We start from the raw sequence: 20,968 nt of genomic DNA on the forward strand, positions 1-20,968 counted from the left end.
TTGAATGTCGAACGTGTCGTATATGAAAGAAATGTGATGGTCCAGCCTGGTGAATGAATGAGAATGATGATTATTCTAGAAAGTGATAGGAGCACTCGGATTTCTTTTTTCCGAGTATGCCTGCGTCACTTTCTAAACCTTGGACGCACAGCACCAAGTGACTGACACGCAGTACTGTTATGTCTGTCGATGGTCGACTGCATTCGGAAATCGATTGCAATGATAAATTCACATACCGTTTTTTCCTGACTAAACAGAAAATTTTGCAAATTTGGCCTCTGGATACTGGATGTCATTGACGACGGCGCAAAGCTGATAAACGCTTTTCCTGCCCTAAAGGACTTCAACTTCTTGGATTTGAAGAAGAATGCAGTAACGGAATATAAACAGGAAGTCAATATGCGTTGCAAATATTCACGAACAACGTCAATAGCACAATCTTCACAATCCAATAATCCAGTCTCGATTTTTTACTAGGTCCTATCCGAGCTCGATTTCTTTTACAAGGCTAACAAACATGTCTCGGGCTAACAGAAAAAACAAAACAAAACAAAACAAAAAAACCCGCAGTCCCTGCGCGCGAGCGACTGTGCTGACGCTGGACCGATGCAGAACTTGACTAAACAACCCCTGGTCGTCAGGCTTGATTGCTTGAAATCATAACATTATAGATATTATTCGACGCAAATCCATGTTTGCTTTAAGAACCAAGCACTTACGGATGAACTTGTGGTTCGCCGATATGATCAGTGTTTGCATATTGTATTCACGGTGTGTTGGCACAGGAAGTTTTAAGACAGGAAACTTAGTTATTTACTGTCACGCTTAGCTAATGATTAGCGGGGGCGTTTAATAGCATATGATGCTGCCGTCGATAATAATCAACAAAGTTCGTCGAGAACAGCGACGTTGCCCGATCAGACAAAAATGAAGTGAAAGAATATACTTCAAGTGAAAAATTGTATGAGCAATGAAGAAATCTGTCAAGGTACGTTTTCTTTGCTTCAAGTTTATAACGTGACCAGTAGTTGAATCGGTTAGAGCGTGAACGATCGCTCGACTGTTCCTGTTCATGGTTTCAACGAAGTATAAGAAACTTGTGTGCTAATGGATAAATATCATCTGTACTGTATCACTACCAGAGAAGCTAGGGGTAAACCATGATTGAAGTAAAATTCTATATCTTTCAATGTATTTGTCTTGAGCGTGACTCGGTTCCTTCCTCTCCGTAAGCAGTCTTAAGCGGCCTTAATGGTTCTGATTGATTGGTCCTGATTCAGTTATTACGTTGTCATGTTGACATCAAATTTAACTTTTTCTGTTTTTCCCTTTTATCCGATTCAACAAAAAACGCTTTTGGGAGTGCTTTGGCTAATTTGCGGTTCTGACTTTAAGAAAAAGATGATTTTGCTTATAAACAAAGATAAGAACCCGACCATGAGATTATGTATTTATACAGCTGACACAAACGCGCAATTTACAAAATATTTGAACATATTTCGTTTAACACCTTAACAAAAGTGAAATATTATTTGTGAAAGTTGGCTGAAGTTTTTGAGTTAATTTTCATGAAATAAAATTGTTCATTATCGTATGTATAAGTGCTATTTTTAAAATAATGAACCGATGGATGACTGCCCCTTGATTGCATAGTTTCAAGTATCATGAAATTTAAAACTGAGACGTGACTTGAGCAAATCATGCAATATTTACGTTTTTTTAATAACTATGTTGTAGCTTTAAATAAGTAGTAATTTTTGCTTTACACGCACTTACACGCAGTCTGCGAGCAGGTATTCATTGGTCACCATATTTGCAGGGTAAAATAAGATTTGAGATGTACATGTATCCCGTGAATTGAAAACCCTGATGAATTCCAGTAAGAACTGTTCTTTAAATATAAACTAAGAAATGTAACAAATGCATGTACACACATGTACGTGTAAAATTTGAATCTTTAACCTTCGGAGTTTCTAACCTCAATATGACCTGCAGTGATACTGAAAAATCCTAACGTAAGTCCCCCACCGGCCCCACCCCACCCGAACATGCGTGCATCCCTTGTGACCCGGTAAAAGCCCTCAAATCCGGTGATCAGTCGACAATTTACCCGGTTCCCAAATATAATCCCAGGGTAAATTAGGGTTAGCTTCCTGTATTTTAAGCTATTAGTATAGTGTTTCAAGTTAACCTTTTGAAACGAAAAATTTCCTTCAATATTTTAAAGCCAGGCCCGAAACAGAAGCCTCCGAAAAAGTCCATGAAAAGGATTTATTTTATTCCATATTAAATTTATTATACGCCTAGCACATCTCGAAATAAACTGCGCACGCGAAGTTTTTGATACCAAACTGTTCTTTCAAAAATGTAAACTGAAATAAGTCTAAGGAAAGCAATCGAATTGTAGGACCCCTCTAAGTCGAACTCCGAAGGGAAAAGAAAAAAAAAGTTCCCGCGAGTTAGCGTCGAATTTCAATTGACCCGGCGTGCATGTACAATTAATTAAATATCGTGATTTGGACAAAAAAAGGCTGAGATCTAGTGAAGCACGTCTCCATACATTAAAATCACGTTAACAGTTTAGATTTTGAAACGTAAATTAGCTATTTTCTGCCTTTAAGGTTACCGACCGACATTTTTGCAACAGAGTTCGAGTTATCGCCTGCGGGTTAATATGGGCCAAGGGAATTGAAAGCCAAATTAGTTGAGTTAGCGGGAAGTTCGAGTTAACCGTGGTCGAGTTCGTGGATAGTAAATGACTGGAAAAAAAATAATAAAAAAATGATAATAATATAAGAATGGGGTCAAATCCAGAGGAAATCTGGTTGAGTTCGGATTAACAGTAGTCGAGTTAACCGGGGTACTACTGTATAAAGAATATTCGAGAAAGTTAGGGACGCCATTTACTAACCCTTTAAAAATTCCCTGCATGCCAAAATCGTTCTGTAATACTCTGAAGAAGAAAGACCGTGCCTTTCGAAATATTGTAATCAATATATTTTCCTGACCGGGAAATCAGCCTTGCTCTTTATTTTTCTTAATTTTTTTTTGCTGATTAGAACCTTTACCATAGGATCCGGCGCTTTTATTTTGCCGGCGGTGGTCGTTACAAACACAATTTATTGTTGTCCGAGATGCCTTCTTTGAGCGTTCACTTAGCTTCCGTGACCTTAAAAAAGAAATGTTCATTTTTCTCGACTTTAAAGCCTGCCGTACACTTGAGGCTGAGCGAACTTCCTCGCGAGGCGATTAGCTCAGCTGTTTCATCACGTGTGCGGTTGAGTTTTCGTGAGTTTTTCCCCTCGCGAGGCCGCGAGGAAAATATCTGTCGTGTTTGATATTTGAGATTTCTCCTCGCAAGGCGAAATTCTCATGAAAACTCAACCGCACACTTGAGGAAACAGCTGAGCTAATTGCTCGCGTGGCCCTGCGATTCCTCGCAAGGCAATTTGTTCAGCTCTTTTCTCAAGTGTGCGGCAGGCTTAATGTTTACTTTTTTCTTTACCAAATTGTTTCGTTGAGGAATAATAGTGCTTTTTGTTTAGCATGAATACTAATGTTTACTTTTTTTCTTTACCAAATCGTTGCGTTGAGTAATAATAGTGCTCTTTGTTTATCATGAAAACTTAGCCTTATCGTTTGCGTTGAGTTTCCTTATATAATTTTTTTCGTACAAACTTTCCCATCTCAATTTCCGTTAATTTAAGTCATGTTAATTTCTTTTACATCTTACATATCCCCGCCACTAATATAAATAAGTACAGGGTTTCTACAGGAAAGAGCTGAACAAACACGCGAGGCAATCATCTTATGCAGCTGTTTCCTCAAGTGTGCGGTTGAGTTTTCAGGAGAATTTCGCCATGCGAGGCGAAATCTCAAATATCAAACACGATAGATATTTTCCTCACGGCCTCGCGAGGCGATAAACTCACGAAAACTCAACCGCACACGTGATGAAACAGCTGAGTCAATCGCCTCGCGAGGCAGTTTGCTCAGCTCTTTCCTCAAGTGTGCGACAGGCTTACGACTTCTAAAAGTATCTGTTCTGTTACAACTGCAATTAGCAATCATCAGCAAAAATTTACGCGTCCCTTTGATTCAATGTGACATACATAAAATTTAAAATTTATGTTATTTTTGTGGGTGACTGTGTTAATCGATATTGGCATAATCCCTGCAGGTGAAGAACATTTGAAATAAGCAATATTGTCGTTGGCTTTATCTCATTTCGTTGCATACCAAATCAGTGCATACTGTTTTTCAAGCACTCTGATTGGCTAGTCAAACAGAGTTTTGAACTCTTGATAGTACATTACATTACATTACGGACTTTATATTTCGGACACTTTTTTTGTCCGAAATTAAAATCGTCGGAAATTTTTTGCAAGTAATGTATTTGTTATTCACCGTCAAGCATTGTCTTGGATTTCGTGTCCCCGCGCGAAAACGGGGCTTGATATTTACTTCCGTCAATTAACAATTGGTTCATGCGTCAGCGTGCATTCTTTGACATATGAAGCACGCGAGAAGTTTGGAGGGCACGAAAGATACATAAGAGTTGCTCGAGGCGTAGCTGAGAGCAACTCTAGCTTCTTGAGTGCTCTCCAAACTTCCAAAGTGCTTCATATCTCACTGAACGCACAGCTGACTCATGAATCAATTGTTTTATAACATTTTCAACGCTGTAGTTTAACCCGTTGATTCTAGGTAGACCAGAGGTTTTCCAAGCATTCACCCAATGTGCAAAGTGGTAATAAACAACCCCATGCTCAGTAAAAATACACAACTTACAGGGTAAAAAAAGCAACACCCCTTTGGTTTAAAATATGTTAAGTTGCTTATTATCGAACAAAATACACTGGTTCCGTTGTCAATTAAAATTTTTCCAAAAAACAAACTTGAAAATTTGATCCTCGTGTTACATGGGAGAATTCTTTCCACTCGCGAGGACATGTGTTTGTTTACGCAAGATTTACGCAGTTGACACGTTTCATCAATGAAAACAGACAACTGAAGCTTTCCAAAATGAAAAATTTATTCAGAGAAGTCTTTGTTCTAAGAAGCAAAGGCGTACAATTTGAAATCCGGGACGATAAACGCACAAGCGCTTTGAAGGAACTGCAAGGCCATTTTGAAGTGAATTTATCGAAACCCGCGTGCAGAGCAACGGTTTCCAAAAATTTCGCAAAAAAAAAACTGTTTGAAACGAAGAATCGGTCAATTAGAAAAGTATTTAAGCTTAAGTACAAATGCTAGTAATTTCTTGTACTGGAACATTACCAAGAAAGTCCGTGGCTTATAATTATTATCTGATATGTCCGCTTGCTCGTCGGGTGGATAAAACGACAATTTGTCCTTGAAGCACAATTTCTTCGCCGTTAATTATTGGATTTCCGCTGTTGAAACTGTCTAGTATTCCTTAGCAGTTTTTCTTTCAGTTTATCGTTTCGAAAAGGTGTGTTTTTCCTCTGAGAAAGCGAAATTTGCGTCTGAAAATTAATAGTTTTTTCGATAGACGATGACACGTGCCTTGCTTGTTCTTTTTTCCTTTTCTTTAGGCTTTTTTCGGGAGTTACATGCATAAACTCCAATCCCAAAGAAAAAGTAGGCAGATCTTCTTCATCAGCTGGTTCGCTTGTTGCCATCTGTAGTTAAACGTTTTGCTGACTCACGGAGAAATTTCTCTTCTCGAGGCATTTGTTTGCTGACGTCATCAGCGTGTACGATGGGAATATGAAGCACGCGCACGCAATTGAATTTGATTACACAAATTTACTAGCTTTGTTATAACAATTATTGACCTCAGTGTGAGGATGACTGTGGCAGATATTTGCCTTCCCGTGATAGCGGCTGGGTATAAGTACATACCACTCAGTCACTATTGTTTTTTTGTTGAACACATGAATTAACAGAATCGTGACGATAATAATTGAATTCGTGATGTTAAATATACACAAAGTTTGTAGTACTTGTCTGCTAAATACTTTCTGTTGATAAGGCTTGCTTTTATTCAGTTTTAGACTGGAAAATTTTGTCTGTAGCCGAAACGATAAGCGAAATGAACCTTGTTAAATGGGCATTAATTACTGTCACTCAAGTCTTTCCCCTTTGTCTCCTTCAAAACCACAATTTAGTGTTTCTCTCCATCTAAAAAAAGGAACGCCCTAATATTTCAATGTACAAGAAATTGTCTATGACAAGTTTAGGAACTATAAGTTCAACTTAAAAACCGAGGCAGAGCAATTGCGAGGCGACACAAGTTTACGGCCCTTGTGAACCGATCCATTTTGCTAAAAGAGGCAGAAGTGGATGACTGATTGAATGCGGATGTATACTTCATGATCAGGGATTTATTCGAATGAAGCTTAGGTTTTCATTACCAGAGTCAAAACCAAAACTTTGAAACGCAGTTTTTTCGGTTTCCTTGGTCGCAATGACTTTGGCTTTATTATTTATTCGCGTGTAAGTGAGTCGGCTTAATCTGCCGTTGTCATGACACTCCATGGCAGGTGGTTTCGTAACGAAGCGCGTATCATATCCGCTAGGCGTCATCGGAAGAAATTAAGAGTAAAGTCTGAACACACACACACACCCTTGAGAAACCTTGTTTCAGTTATGAGAACAAGACGATTTTTAACAGTTAATACGGAGCAATGTAGCCCAAGCATGCTCAAGATACAGAAGTGTATGTTCCCCTGACTCATACTTCACCTTGGACTTCAAACGTAAGCAGTCTTTAGTTTTAAATGATTGTCAAGTTTTAATCATAACTTTTAGCGATAACTAAATGATTTTGCTGCACGCTATAGTATGTAAATTGTGAAGTCTTTATGAAAATTGTCCACTGCCTGACCTTTCCCTTGTATTTTTCCATGGTCTGTTGCTATAATGCATCGAGTGAATAATGGTCGTAAATTAAAATGGTTCATGTCAACGATCAAATTGTGTTTTAGGAAAAGAAAATGAAATGTTGTCATTAAAGAAGCCAGTAGTTTGCCTCTCATGGCAGAAACGCATTTTAATTGAGAGTGTAAAATAAAGGACGTGTTCTTCCTACGAACTTTACGACGTTTTATAATTATTTTTTATATAAACACAAGCTAAGAATTAAATAGGACTGTATTTGAATGTTGTCCTCTTAATTCATGCGTATTTGTGTAATCAAGGAACTGAATTCGTCTTTAATTAGTTTTCTATGTGGCTGAAGCAGAAAGGTTTTAGAGAACGCATGTGATCGTCTCAGATGGTGAGCAGGAAGAAAAAAATCGCAAAACAAAATAAATAAAGGACGAATAAGACTAATGGATTTTCTTTTTTCTGACATGTTAAGGCCCAAACAAGATTGCTTGTATAATACAAAATGGAAAAAAATAGCGTTAACAAGAACACGAATCTTAAACAAACTACACGCAACTACAAGACCGACTGATGAAAGGGCTGCTCAAAAGTTTCATTTAAATGCTATAATACATTGCGACAAGAAACCTTTCCTAAAACAGCAAATAATCAGAACGCTCAGTTTTCGACGTCTTTAGGGACATTTCTGCTTTTTTGTGTTTTCAACCTAGCGGTTTATCTAAAAAGTCACTTGGTGAGAGAGCATTTTCACGTGCTCCTCCAAAGCTCCGGAATGCTCTTCTTCTAGAACTGCGTAACTCAAGTTCTGTCGACATTTTTAAATCGAAACTGAAAGAGTTTTTATATAGAAATTAGTCTTTTGAAGTGTCATTTAAACAGTTCTCTAATTTTAGTCATCTTTTAAAACTTTTACTAAGTTTGCTTTTAATTATATAAAGCGCATTCGAATTTTTAACGGAGAAAGCGCTCTACAAATATTATTTCTATTTATCTGTTGATTCATTTTGTCATTTTAGGCAACACAAGTCATAAAACAGACTCTGTTATGCTGCTGTTTATTGGTTTAGTCTTTGTCTTTTACGAGGCGAATGCCAGCCCGTATTGCACTACATTAAAAAGCCAACCTACAGGTACGTAAAATAACCTTGTACCTTGTATAGCGACGTATAAGCGTTATTTAAATATTATATTACATATTATAATATTATATTATGAAACGCATGCTATATTTCGATGGTACGAACAGAAATACTTGGAGAACAGAAATTCTGAGGCATTTAGAGCATTGAAGCCTCTCACCAATGTGATTGGGTTTAAAGCGCATATTATGCATCGTAAGGTCCACTCCCTATACGAGAATTTCTTGATATGATTTTCTATGCTATCTTAAATTCGTATAGCTTTGTCAGTTGTAAAGAGAAAAAAAAAACCTTTGACAAAGGTATAATAATATAATTATGCCGATTTCAAACAAACATATAGTGCAACGTTTCGTTGTCACCCGAACGCCATTTTCAAGAAAAAAAAGTGACTTGACTGTGATACATAGTTAACGAAGTACATGTAAGTCCTTACTGAAATTCACAAATCTGGGTCCGTCTTTTTTTAAAAAACGTTTTCAGTTTTTAACCGTGAATGAAAACTAGAACAGTTAACATCCGATCAGGAGCTACGAAATTGATTCGAAATGAAAGTCTTTGATAGACGCCATTTTTTCAGTCAGCGACACAGGCATACTCGGTAAAAGAAGATCCGAGCTCTTCCAACTTTGATGTCAGCAGAGCAAAACCGTTCAGGATTTATCCTTGGAGAGTCTTGTACGAATCCCTAGCAAAAATAAAATCTACTATACTTTCATGGCACGGCTGGGTCAAGGACATGTCTAACGGGTTAGCCTGAGGTCTCATACTGATTGCAGGCCGCACTGCGTGGTGGCAAAGTGTTCCAAATCAGCCAGGCAGGTATAGCATTTAGGCGCTCGATTTTCTGGAATACAAATGTCGTGCGAATGTCCATTCCAGTGGGGTGTGTGTTGGAACAGCTGTCATGCTAGAAAGCACAAAGGGAGGCAAGTGCGTTAATAATGATGCTAGGAGCAGTGTACCGCGAAATTAACCGACGGACTCATAGATGCATTTTATCATTATTCATTTAGCCAGTCACAGTTGCTCACCATTTCTTTCTATCTGACCCGAAACATTTGACAATTTTATCTTTCTATCTGTTTGCAGTTGCGACGTCTCCTTCTTTGACAATCAACACTGTTGAATTCCCGGATGAAAACGTCTTACCTATTGGCTACAATGTAACAATCGTTTGCACCAGCAATGCCTCAAGGGACAATTTCGGAGTCAATTACTTTGGCCAGCCGTATTGGATACAATTCTATTTCAAAGAGAAGCCGAGATCTATAAAAGAATGTGGAGGTCGCGATGGAGACGTTGATAGCGAGGACAGCAAAGTGTGCAAGTATTCGATCCTGAATCCCACAAAGAACGATTCTGCAAACTACAGCTGTTGGAGTCACAATCAAATGACCTGTACAGAGGGAAAGATCAGCCTGGAGTTTAAAGGTATGTTCTAACTCTAACTATTACTTACATAATATAATTGTACTCTTTTTTGATCCACCTCCACCGCCACCACCACCATCATCATCATCATCATCATCATCATCATCATCATCATCATCATCATCATCATCATCATCATCATCATCATGATCAAAGTAAATCATCAAAGTATACATTCAAATGGATCTGATCCCCATACAGGCATAATTACCTTTCCTTCTGGGGTGACCTGCACTACTTACTGGTCGAGAGAACAAAAGAACGAACAACAAATCCATGCTCCTAGACATCAAAACAATGCAGCTGCACGTTATCTGGGTCCAGCGAAAATAGAGCTTAAAACAGGTGCAAGCCCATTGTTAATTCTCGTTGGCTTATTCAAACACCGACCCGCCGGGACTGTGACCTCAGAAGTTGACTTCATTGACCCATTTTAACTCTCAACTTTAACATTACTGCATGCCACAGATATATACATCAGATAAAACCAACGAAATGACTCAAAGCTAATAATGATAAGGAATACTAAAATCCAATATTTATACAGGGGAGCCACTTCACTAATTGCTTTATATTTACCATTTAAGAACCGTTACCGCCGAAATTCAGCGTCGATCTACCAAAGCAGTTAAATGTAAGTACCAAAAGTAAAGCAAATCTGACCTGCCAAGCATCAGGGATTCCCCGCCCAGTCATCACGTGGTTTAAGAATGGTCAACGCCTGACAGGTTCTTCCATAAAAGGAGTCAAGAGTTTTTCGAAGTTAAGTTTTTATTCGGTCAGCATAAATGATGAAGGAGAGTACTGGTGCGAGGCAAACAGCCTTTTGGGATGGAACAGATCGTCAACTACAGCTTTAACAGGTAGATAATTATGCAAGAATACGGTAAAAACTCCATTAAGCCCTCACCCTACCTCTTTCTCTTACTCCTCTTATTTAGCCCTCCCCTCCAACAATCCCACTGTTTGGAGGCCTATGTTAAAAGCGAAATTAAATAAAGTTCTTTAAAACTGAAGCGTAGCAGTGGTCACAACATTAGCAGGAAAAAGTGGTCTTCAATATTCAGATGTATTAAATTATTGTGCTACGAAAAAAAGAACATTCTATTTGTAATGTCAGGTCAGCCTGTTATCTTAACTCAAAATCTGATTTAATAGTCAATGAATGTATAGTATCTATGACTATCGAACTTACCCACATTACCTTTGGTGTACGTCTGTGTTTATGCAAACGTCTCGCTGTACACCTGACCGTGAGGTTGGACTATTTCTTTTCAAAGTCTGAGTATTTAGGGACTGGCTAGTGTGGGATTAGTAAGAACAGTACTTCGCCCTAATTAATTTGCCAAAGAATGATCGTATTGTTGGTTTTGTGAATCCTCTAAACCCTGACACTCGCCTGATATTTTCCCATTTACCTGTCCCATCTCTTCTAATCATTAATTCAAACGATTAAACTTGACTGTCTTGGCAACCTGAGATGCTTTTGCAAGTAAATTTCACTCTAATTTAAACCTAGCATTATGACAAGCAAGTTTCTTTTTTTATACTGACCAGCCTGCAGACAAGGAAATCTTCGAATCTTGTAACTTTTCAAATGTCAAGATGCTACGAAAAAATTAAGTTGTTTGAAGCCGAGCTACCCTGGGTCCTAGAATTCGTTATCCTATTCACGTTCTAAGTCATATCCAGTTTGTTGTTTGAGAAGGGGAAGCTATTGAAGCATTTTACTTGTGTTATCTGATATTGCATAATTAGTGTGTAGGAATGTTGTCCCTTTGTTATAAGTTTACATTTTCATTAGTAATTTAAACCACTTAGTGAACTCCGTTGCTGACTTAATTACGTTATGTATGTTCTAGGTAAGATAAAAGAAAATCGTAGTTCTTTTTTATTAATTTTACTGTATTTTTCCAGTTCTTTGGAAGCCAATCTTCAAAATACACCCTCAGAACATTACTGCATACCTCAAAGATGGTGTTATCAAGGTAACGCTCGAATGTGCTGCCGATGGATTTCCACGTCCAGTAATTAGTTGGGTTGAAAACAGTTCGAGAGTCATCAACGAAATTGTGATTCAAAATGGCAGCTTTTCCTCGCTCGTCTTTGTGTTCCGCGAGAGCAAAAAGACACCAACATATCGATGCATGGCAAGGAATTCATTGGGGATAGTGTTCTCCAATGAGGCAACATTAACAATCTTGGAGAGGCCTACAAAATCTGCAACGAAAATATCTGCAACGAAAGGTAGACTTTAATATAATCCTTCAACTCATTTTCAAATTTGTTACGCTGTAAAAGGCCTCGAGAATTAGATCGTCCTTTTGTAGCCAACCAGTTTGCGAGATTGCCTAATAGTCCACCACTGAGTTTTGCTGAAGACGATTAGATTGCGTGAACATTTATTCTATTAATAAATACTGTTTCTCTGCTGCAGAGGCTAATGCTGATCCCACTCAAGGTATTTCTAAAGTTCTCTGGTCTTCTGTAAGCATCGGAGTGGCCATTCTTCTTCTTGTCATTATCATGGTCGTCTTCAAAGAGAAACGATGGAAGAGAGCTAAATATCAGCTCAATGTGGAGGTAAGGAAAGATTACTGTTAACATGCTTGGCTCAAGTCTAAATTGGTATGATTGAACTGTTGTAAGGAGGTTTTGGTAATGGGACACAACTGGAATTGAAAGCAATCCATTTATATGATCAAATAAAGTTCAAGACTGCTAGGTATTTTCTTTGGGGGCGCTGGTCCAGTTTCTAACCTTTTGGCATGCAAGGTTAGTGGTGCACAATGTAAAGATTCCCTGTAAGCAACACAAAAACAAAATAAAAGGAAAACAAAGGAAAACAACTTTCTAAGTGTTAAAAAAATCTACAGTTTTCATGAAGGTACTCCATACTGATTTCAGCGACATTTAAGCAGACCTTGTGAAAGTCAAGCTTCTATTCGCTGTCGTGGTCACTGTCGTGGTTGGCAGTTGTTTTCCTCGAAATATAAAAAAAAAAGAACAATAGCCGCCTTACAAGAAGCTTATAATTGTTACCTTATAACTGACTGACAAAAGCTCTAAAACTGCAATAAATACTCGCTTCGTTGGCGAACTTGAAGTTTTCATTTCCCTCTTTGAAACTGGCAAGCAGCAGACGACAAACGCGTGGCTTATTTAGTGTTGTAGTTTGGGTCAAGCCCATACCCTAATTGAGATGCTGTAGTTTTTATCCCCTTACTTCTCTCTTAACTTTCTCCTGTTAGAAATTTAATTTTTTTTTATTTCCTTAACTGAAAAAGATGGTCAGACCACAAGAATTTATCCAGCTCCAAGTAACAAAGAACATGGACACCATTAACCGGCTACGAAATAGCCAATCAAGTGTCAGTGGGAGTTCAAGTCAAGATGGTATACAGTCCATCACGGAAGGACAAGAAGTCATTGACAACGAGTTGTACTTACAAGAAATGGCCGCAGTTGACAGAAACTGGGAAATTCCTAGAAACAGGCTCATTATGAGTACAGAGAAGCTGGGTGGAGGAGAGTTTGGCGTTGTAAATAAAGGAGTGTACATACGAACGGACGGACACGAGCTTCCCGTGGCGGTTAAACGACTCAAAGGTTTGCCATTGAGGTCAAATGCTATTCTAGAGGAATTGTTTAAACGTTAAGAGTTATGATGAAAATTAGAAAGTAATCGAAAATTCCAAATCCCTTGATGGCAGTTAAACGTTATAAAGGAATGAAAGAGATAATTATAAGGATTTGATATGCAAAAGGTTTATCTTAGTGCTTTTTGCAGAATCAGTCAAAATGTACGAATAATCGATTTTCGTCGAGCATCAGACTGCCTTTGCATCGAGCATTGGCCGGTCACAGCAGAGTATCACAGTTTTCTGTCCCTCTCTTCATCATCATCATCATCATCATCATCATCATCATCATCATCATCATCATCATCATCATATCTTTGTTTACCCTCGGAGTTTTAAGAGTAGCTTAATGCAGCTAATATCTCCGAGCATTTACCCAGCCAACCATGAGAGTATACACACAAAGAACAGACCACAACACCAGGAACTACGTCCCCTACTCTTTACGAACAGTGAGTGGGTTCTTTAACGTCCCACAGAGTGGGACGTGAGTGGGTTCTTTAACGTACCACCAGAGTTGGACATCTCTTCGATGGAGAACAGATCTCCTGAACGAACAACAACATGTTGCTAGCCCTATTTCAAGGTAAATGAAAAAGTTCGTGGTTTAACCTTTTTTTTACATTTTTCCACAGATAACGCAGACCAACAAGAGCGAATGTCACTCATTCGAGAGTTGGAAACCCTAATACATGTAGGTCGCCATCCCAATATTGTGAGCTTGGTTGGAGCTTGCACGTTTGAAGGTAAGATCAAATAAGGACCTTTCCTGATGTGCAGTCTAATGTACAGTCATTTTTATTGTCATTATAAATAGATCAATTAACTCAAACATACCTATTTACATTTTAAGAACAAAAGAAAATTTTATTTGGTAGTATAGTAACTTATTTATAACAATGTTACTCTTAGTTTAGACTTTTAGACAATTGAACTTATTTTAATTCTTATAGACAAGAAAATAGCACTTGTTAGTTAAGTGTTAATACTTTCACTTGGAAAAAAAATGTCCAAATGAAACAGGTAAGTTTAAATCCATCAGCACACCGAAGATCTTTAAAAATCTACACTGAATGTAATAAACTTATTCTCCTTTTGGAGAAGTCTGCAGGTCTACTGTTTGAGTGCAACTTAATGTCTAACTAGCTTTCTGAGTGACTGAATGTCTGATTAACTGACTAACTGGTTGATTGTTTTATTGGTTGCCTGATTGGTCGTCCACTTGACTGCTTGTTTGAATATTAATGATTGAAGAGTGACCGACTGACGGATCGATCGAAAGATGGGGCGGTCGGTCGGTTGGTTGGTGGTTGGTTGCTTGCTTCAGTGATTGGTTGATTAGTTGACTGACTGACTGACTGACTTACCGACCGATTGATCAACCGACTGACTGATTGACTGACTAGCCGTCTGTCTGTTTGGTTGGTTGATTGATTAATTGATTTTATCTTTTTTTGGCTTTAGAACCTCTATGTGTTGTCATTGAGTTGGTTTCCGGTGGAAGCCTTGACAAGCTACTCAAAGCAAGTCACGTTCAAGCAAAAAGCGCAGGTCCAGGTTACGCTAACATATGGTCGAAGCTGACCGAAAGAGAATTGTTAAGCATTGCATCAGACGTTGCGAATGGCATGAAACACTTGGAAAGCAAACAAGTAAGAAGAATAATGGTTTCGCTTGCACATGTGTAGTAAAAACAGCCAGGCTTCCTTGGCTAATTCACTTCAAAAGAAAAGCTATTATAAGTTCGGTGTTCTTAAGTTTCAAGTTAATTTTTTTTCGCAATGAATACACTTAATGAATAGAATTACAAGACAGTGTAATAATAAAAAAACCACAAGGCTTTTAAATAATGGGCTTCCTCGTTTATATATATTAACAGATTGACAGCAGAATAATGACAAAATCAATGGCAGAGTAGAAATACTGGGAACAGAACTAAAACGTTATTTTTTTAAGACAGTTTTTTCAAAAAGGAGAATGTCATCCTAGCCAGTTTGTGTTTCATCTTTTCTCTTCAAACTTAAGCCCACAATTTCTTCGTTCAGATTATTATATTATTTCGTACACATTTCGACCCTTTACTTCATTTTGGCTAAATATCTGGTTCTCCGACCCTTAAGTTAATCTTTTAGAAGACGGTTACAGAGTTTATAGTCAATCAAAAATCACAGAAGACTCGGATGAAACATTTCGGCTCAGTTGGTCGTTCGTTATGGCGTTGTTCAACTGAGAGTCCAAAGCAACAATAGCAACAATAGCAAATTGTAAATACGGTCACTATTGAATCTCGTTTTGCACGTAATTGGTTTAGGAAATGCCACTAAACAGAGCTCATTTTAGGAAAGTGGAAGCAATAAATAAGCTTTTTCAACTCAGTTTGCCGAGATATGTCCTAAAATTTGGATAAACATGTTCCATCACTCCGGCAAAGCAAATAGGGCGGGTGAATCAAATGCATTGACATTACTATGAATGGCGCTTGTTTTTCTTTACTCCACTCCTAGTGTATTCATCGCGACCTGGCCTCCAGGAATGTCTTAGTAGGAAAAGGCTTGGTAGCAAAAGTGGCAGATTTTGGAATGGCACGTGACATTTCAACAGATGGCCAATATATCAAGGCTACAGAGGTAGATAAAACATCCCTTTTAAGGGAATAATGTAAGCGTATTTTGAGTAATTGTAAATGTAATGGTACTGATAAGGCCTTCTACGGATTGTTTGAATATCTTTTTATTTGAAAAGGGAGAGAAAGAGATCGAAGAAACACCAGTTTCGACTGAAACTTTTCAAGGGAACAACTTTTCAGAGCTAGACTAATAAACGAAATCAAATTGTTGGGTGTCTAATTAAACGTTACTTCTGCTTCCACAAGGGACGAATTCCGTGGCTGTGGATGTCCATTGAAGGTTTACGAGGGATCAGTACAATCAAAGGAGATGTGTAAGTTGAATAAATGACAGTTTTTGTTGTCAGTTTTCTCTTCAATGTTTCAATGCAAAGAGAAGAAAAATATCTGTTTTAAAATGCCTGCGAAAGTAATCTAACTGGGTAAGCGACAACGCAGTGCAGAGCTATGAACTCTTGAAAAAGTAAAGACCGTTGAACGTTTTAGTAGAATTCCTGAGAGAAAAATATATAACAAAATCACAGAGAAATGGAGGCCCAGATTTGCTTTCATTATGCCATTCTCGTAACATGTAGAATAATACATCTTCTTTGTTAGGTATCGACTATTCGTTGTCTAAACTTGAAAACATTTGAGGAACTGAAATCTGAAATAACGGCACAAATTTTGCCACATTTCTAAAAAGGGTTACGGGTAAATCTATAGGATCAAGTACTTATTCATGATCATTTAAGTTTGACCTTTTATCTTACTCGCAATAAACAAGTTACATTCCCATGGATTTTGTCATTTTGTCCAGCACTTCCTCTTTTATTTACAGGCTGAATTGGACTCCAGTGATAAGAATAATAATTTTAAATTAAAATTGTTCTCATAGTAAATACCTCCGCATTCTTAACTCATCAGGTGGTCATTTGGAGTTGTTCTTTGAATTTTTTTCAATATTTCCATACAAATTTCTAGGAGAACAAACTAATACGTGTTTATGCTTGTAATAATGATCTTCGGAAATGGGAACAAGTGTTCAGTTAAGTTTAGGTTGTAAAGAAGCCACAGATTCTATGCAAAGTTATGCAGCCTTGAAGAGTTAGGATTCGCCAGAACTTTTAATGGAAGGGAATTAATATATATGAAGAATTAAAGTGAATTATTGGCTCAGGCTTGGTTTTTTTATCCTTTGAAGAGTTAAAACGTGAAACTTCAAACTAGGATTGGAAACCCTGGACGTAATTCTCCTTTTCCTAATCAAGTAGTTCAGAGACCACCCCTTCCCCCAGAAAAAAATTCCGATTTCCAGTCCTAAGTCAATAGGACCAACTACTTATTCATTATCATTCAAGCTGGCAATAAACAAGCAGAAGGTCATGGGTGGGCTCCATTGGCCTCATATTTGCAGAACGAATTGGATTACAATTTTTTGTATTATCATTTTTATTTAAAATCTTTCCTATAAATGCTATTTTCTCCTTCTTAATCTCGTCAGGTGGTCATTTGGAGTTGTCCTCTGGGAAATAGTTACCCTTGGTAAGTAAAACTTAATTTTGATACACTCCTTGCAAAGCACAACGAGTTCAAGTAGGACATCTGGTAGAGTTGTTCATTAGAACACCTTACCATAACCACCAGTAATAATCGCTGCAATTCATTCTGTCGTGTGCCTTTTCAGGTCAGCTGCCGTACAGGGGTGTGAAGGGCGTGGTCGAGCTTCATGAATTACTGCAAGGTGGTGTAAGACTGGAGAAACCAGTCCATTGTTCTCAACAGCTGTGAGTAGAGTAAATTATTGTATTTTACTAAGTCAAATGCTATCTATATCCGCCGACCGGTTAGCTCAGTTGATTGAGCATCTGACTACCGTACGGGAGGTCGTGTGTTCAAACCCGGCCGGACCAACACTCAGGGTCTTTAAATAACTGAGGAGAAAGTGCTGCCTTTGTAATGACATCTGCAAATGGCTACACTTTCTAGTCTTCTCGGATAAGGACGATAAACCGTAGGCCCCGTCTCACAACACTTCAATGTTCATTACCCTGTGGGACGTTAAAGAACCCAGATACTAATCGCAAAGAGTAGGACATAGAGTTCCCGGTGTGCTGGTCTGGTCTTTGTGCTGTTTCATGATTTCATGGGTTGGGTGGGTAGGCTGAGGTCGCTAATAGACATATGCTGATGTAAACCGCATTTGAATATATATATGAATAGAAAATGCGGTATATAAATGCATTACCATTACCATTATCTTCAGTCGACTGAGTCAATGTGGTTAGGAAACAAAATTACAAAAATGGCAACCTTTCAACATTAAAAGAATCATGAGAAAATTATCATGTCACAGAAATTAAACACGCTACTTCATGAATATTTTGTGACGAGCGACTTATCCGTGTTAGAGTAAAAATAATACTATGAACACATACCAGACAGTAATTAAAGGTGAAATGTCACGATCTTAGCTGGCGTGCAATTTCTAGGTGATTATTTTTTTCCAAAGTACCGGTACTTCTTATCAATACCTCTAGTACAACAATTTTCTCTTTAGTATTTTCGTACTTCAATACAAACACCAATTGTTTACTTGTTTACAAACAATTCTTATGATTTTTGTTAGATTAAAAGGGCTTCAGGGAAACGGGTTAAGGCATTTCTCAGAAGGCAATTTGGTCATCTTTTACAAATTAATTATGACCTTTATACACGGTGTTTTTCTTTCGGTATGGTTTAGTTATGACGTCATGTTGCGCTGTTGGCAGCCGTCTCCTGATGACCGGCCATTCTTTGAAGAACTTCATATAATACTACAGGAAATACTGCATGAAAAGGAGGTTAGGACGTTTATAACACTAATGAGACGATCGTCTTCTTTCTTTTCTTTTTCTTCCTTGTAAAATAGAAGTGAATGAATAAAAAGTGTGCTCTATCAGTCAATTATTTCCCCCAAATTCCAGTGGTGCCTGTGTCATTCACTGAAAAATACATAATTCTCATTCATTCACCAGGCTTAAAATATATGTACTATCACATTTAATCCTTTTATATCATATAGCAGTATGCAGGATGTTTGTCCCATGAACCTAGTTAATGACCAGAGTTCTCACGAATCTCCGGCCTGTAGCTCAGTGGTAGAGCATCCGAACTAGCAATCGGAAAGTCATAGGCTCGACTTCTGATAGGAGCACTCGGATTTCCTCTTCACGAGTATGCCTGCGTCATTCACTAAATAATACATCATTCTAACGTTTACCTTAGTAAACGCTTTGCTTTGTTGTTTCTATCATTTATTTGCAGAGAACTTACATCAATATCACATTCTTCGAGGAACAGAAGCCCAACGAAGTTGAGGCAGCAATTTAAACAAAATTGACTTTCAATGTTGAAGCTTAAAGTGCCCCAGGGACGAAAATTTCATTTTTCATCTTTTTGCATTTTCGTGTAGAATATGACCTTCTTACTCATGTTACCAAATTTCAATCCTTTATGGTGATTGGAAGTATTTTTTTTTTAGCTTTTTATTAGAGATTTCACGGCCGCCATTACTTGGCCTTGTTCCGGAAGTTAAGGCTCAAATCACAGGAAGTGACGTCATGGGCTCAACACGAAAAATTCCGCATGGCTAATTTTCATATGGATTCTACTTGATAAACTGTATTCTGCTGTTATTTAGTTCGCAACAGCAGAATACAGTTTATGAAGTAGAATCCATATGAAAATTAGCCATGAGGAATTTTTCGTGTTGAGCCCATGACGTCTCTTCCTGTAATTTGAGCCTTAACTTCCGGAACAAGGCCAAGTAATGGCGGCCGTGAAATCTCTAATTAAAAGCTAAAAAAAAAATACTTCCAATCGCCGTAAAGGATTGAAATTTGGTAACATGAGTAAGAAGGTCATATTCTACACGAAAATGCAAAAAGATGGAAAATGAAATTTTCGTCCCAGGGGCACTTTAAGCTAGAGCACTTGTAATTGTTTGCGTAAAACGCATCACTAAGAACATTGAGGCTGAGATTAACTAAAATTTGAGAACATAATAAGAACGTTACCCAGGCTGAGATCTAGAGTCAGTTAAGAACATTTTTATTCCTGCCAAATACTTTTAAAATGGACAATATAAATACTGATAAAATAGTACACGAAAAAAAGTCAGTCTATGTTGTCCAATCAACCCAAATAAAAGGTGTCTTGGTCACGTCCGCATATATTTATTAAAATACTATAAAAGAACTTTACAAGCTCAAATTGCCAACAATAATAATAAGAACGTTCAGCCTCAGACTCAAAATTAGACGTACTTATATAAAAAAAGAGTGTACATATAACTAAGTCAAAAAAACATCACACATGAAAGTTTCGTCGCTGTTTCACTTACAGAATAAATTTAACGTCACCAGGATATCTGTGCGGTGGTGTAATTTAATAAAAATTAAAACAACAAACGGTTTCTGAACATCTTTTTTGCGCATCCAAATCACTTTTTATCTTTTTTTTCTTTCCTGTTTTCTTTTCCTTTTTTCCTTTCTTTTTCCTCGCCAGGCAGCTTGTATCGCCATAGCAGCTTGGTTCTGTTGTTTCAGCGCAGCCTGCGAGCAAGCTCTCTGTAAGGTTAGCTGCGCAAGGATTATAGGTGAGCCCTCCTTCTCAATCCTCTTGCGGCTAATCTAACAGAGAGCTTTCTCGCAGGCTAGATTCATTACGATTTAGAATCGAGCTTTGAAATCCTTTTCATCACTGTTAAGATTCTTCATTTCTTAGCTCTTATTTATTTATCCTCTCTAATTTCTCCTAAGCCTCCGTCATGATATAATCAGTCTTAGGAATTCAAATGATGAACGCTCCCTCAATCATCCTAAGGGCCCGTTTAAACGGTTTCAACATTTGCTTCAACATGCTTTCAACACTCTCGACTGTTAAACCAAATGTTGGGGGCGTTTGAATAGGTCGTTCAACATTGTTGAAACTGTAAAATATGTTAAAAGCTTGTTAAAAACGTGTTGAATCAAATTTAAATTGGTTTAAACTTCCATCAACATCAATTCAACATTTCCTTTGCCCTCGAATATGTTAAATGGCGTTAAAGCCGTTGAACACTCCCTTCAACATTTGTCCAAAATCCTTTCAACGTTTGTTGAACGAATGTTGGTCAAATGTTGAAACCTTTTAAACGGACCTTAAGTGACAGTGACTACTCGACAACGTTCAGCCAAATTCAATGCCATTTTTACATCATAATCAATGGTTCCATACAAAAAGAAAAGCTTCAGATATGAAATATAAGT

At 37.8% G+C, this 20,968-nt stretch overlaps 1 protein-coding gene across 3 annotated transcripts; it reads left to right on the forward strand.

Annotated features, from left to right (window-relative positions):
• The first annotated feature begins 767 nt into the window (after positions 1–767).
• Positions 768–19,136, forward strand: LOC146486088 (fibroblast growth factor receptor 4-like). Of its 3 annotated transcripts, none has more exons than XM_085098122.1 (15): positions 768–988; positions 7,875–7,988; positions 9,090–9,431; positions 10,019–10,294; positions 11,349–11,678; positions 11,869–12,014; positions 12,719–13,040; positions 13,708–13,818; positions 14,537–14,724; positions 15,577–15,699; positions 15,945–16,012; positions 17,182–17,222; positions 17,365–17,464; positions 18,421–18,520; positions 18,984–19,136. In XM_085098122.1, the coding sequence occupies exons 1-15, from the start codon at positions 964–966 to the stop codon at positions 19,047–19,049; spliced, it is 2,352 nt and encodes a 783-aa protein (XP_084954248.1). In that variant the 5' UTR covers positions 768–963; the 3' UTR covers positions 19,050–19,136. The 3 variants fall into 3 exon arrangements, with proteins under 3 accessions (XP_084954248.1, XP_084954254.1, XP_084954260.1); XM_085098128.1 differs by having other exon boundaries at positions 769–988; positions 11,893–12,014; XM_085098134.1 differs by lacking the exon at positions 768–988 and adding an exon at positions 5,974–6,725.
• Positions 19,137–20,968: the final 1,832 nt, after the last annotated feature.

This window comes from Pavona decussata, unplaced genomic scaffold, assembly GCF_977016875.1.
Source record: "Pavona decussata unplaced genomic scaffold, jaPavDecu1.1 SCAFFOLD_21, whole genome shotgun sequence".
Classification (NCBI taxonomy): domain Eukaryota; kingdom Metazoa; phylum Cnidaria; class Anthozoa; order Scleractinia; family Agariciidae; genus Pavona; species Pavona decussata.

Coding starts and splice junctions, on each gene's coding strand:
- LOC146486088 (XM_085098122.1), top strand. CDS start 964: ATGAGCAATGAAGAAATCTGTCAAG. Junction 989..7,874: donor CAATGAAGAAATCTGTCAAG/GTACGTTTTCTT, acceptor TTGTCATTTTAG/GCAACACAAGTCATAAAACA. Junction 13,819..14,536: donor TGGAGCTTGCACGTTTGAAG/GTAAGATCAAAT, acceptor TTTTGGCTTTAG/AACCTCTATGTGTTGTCATT.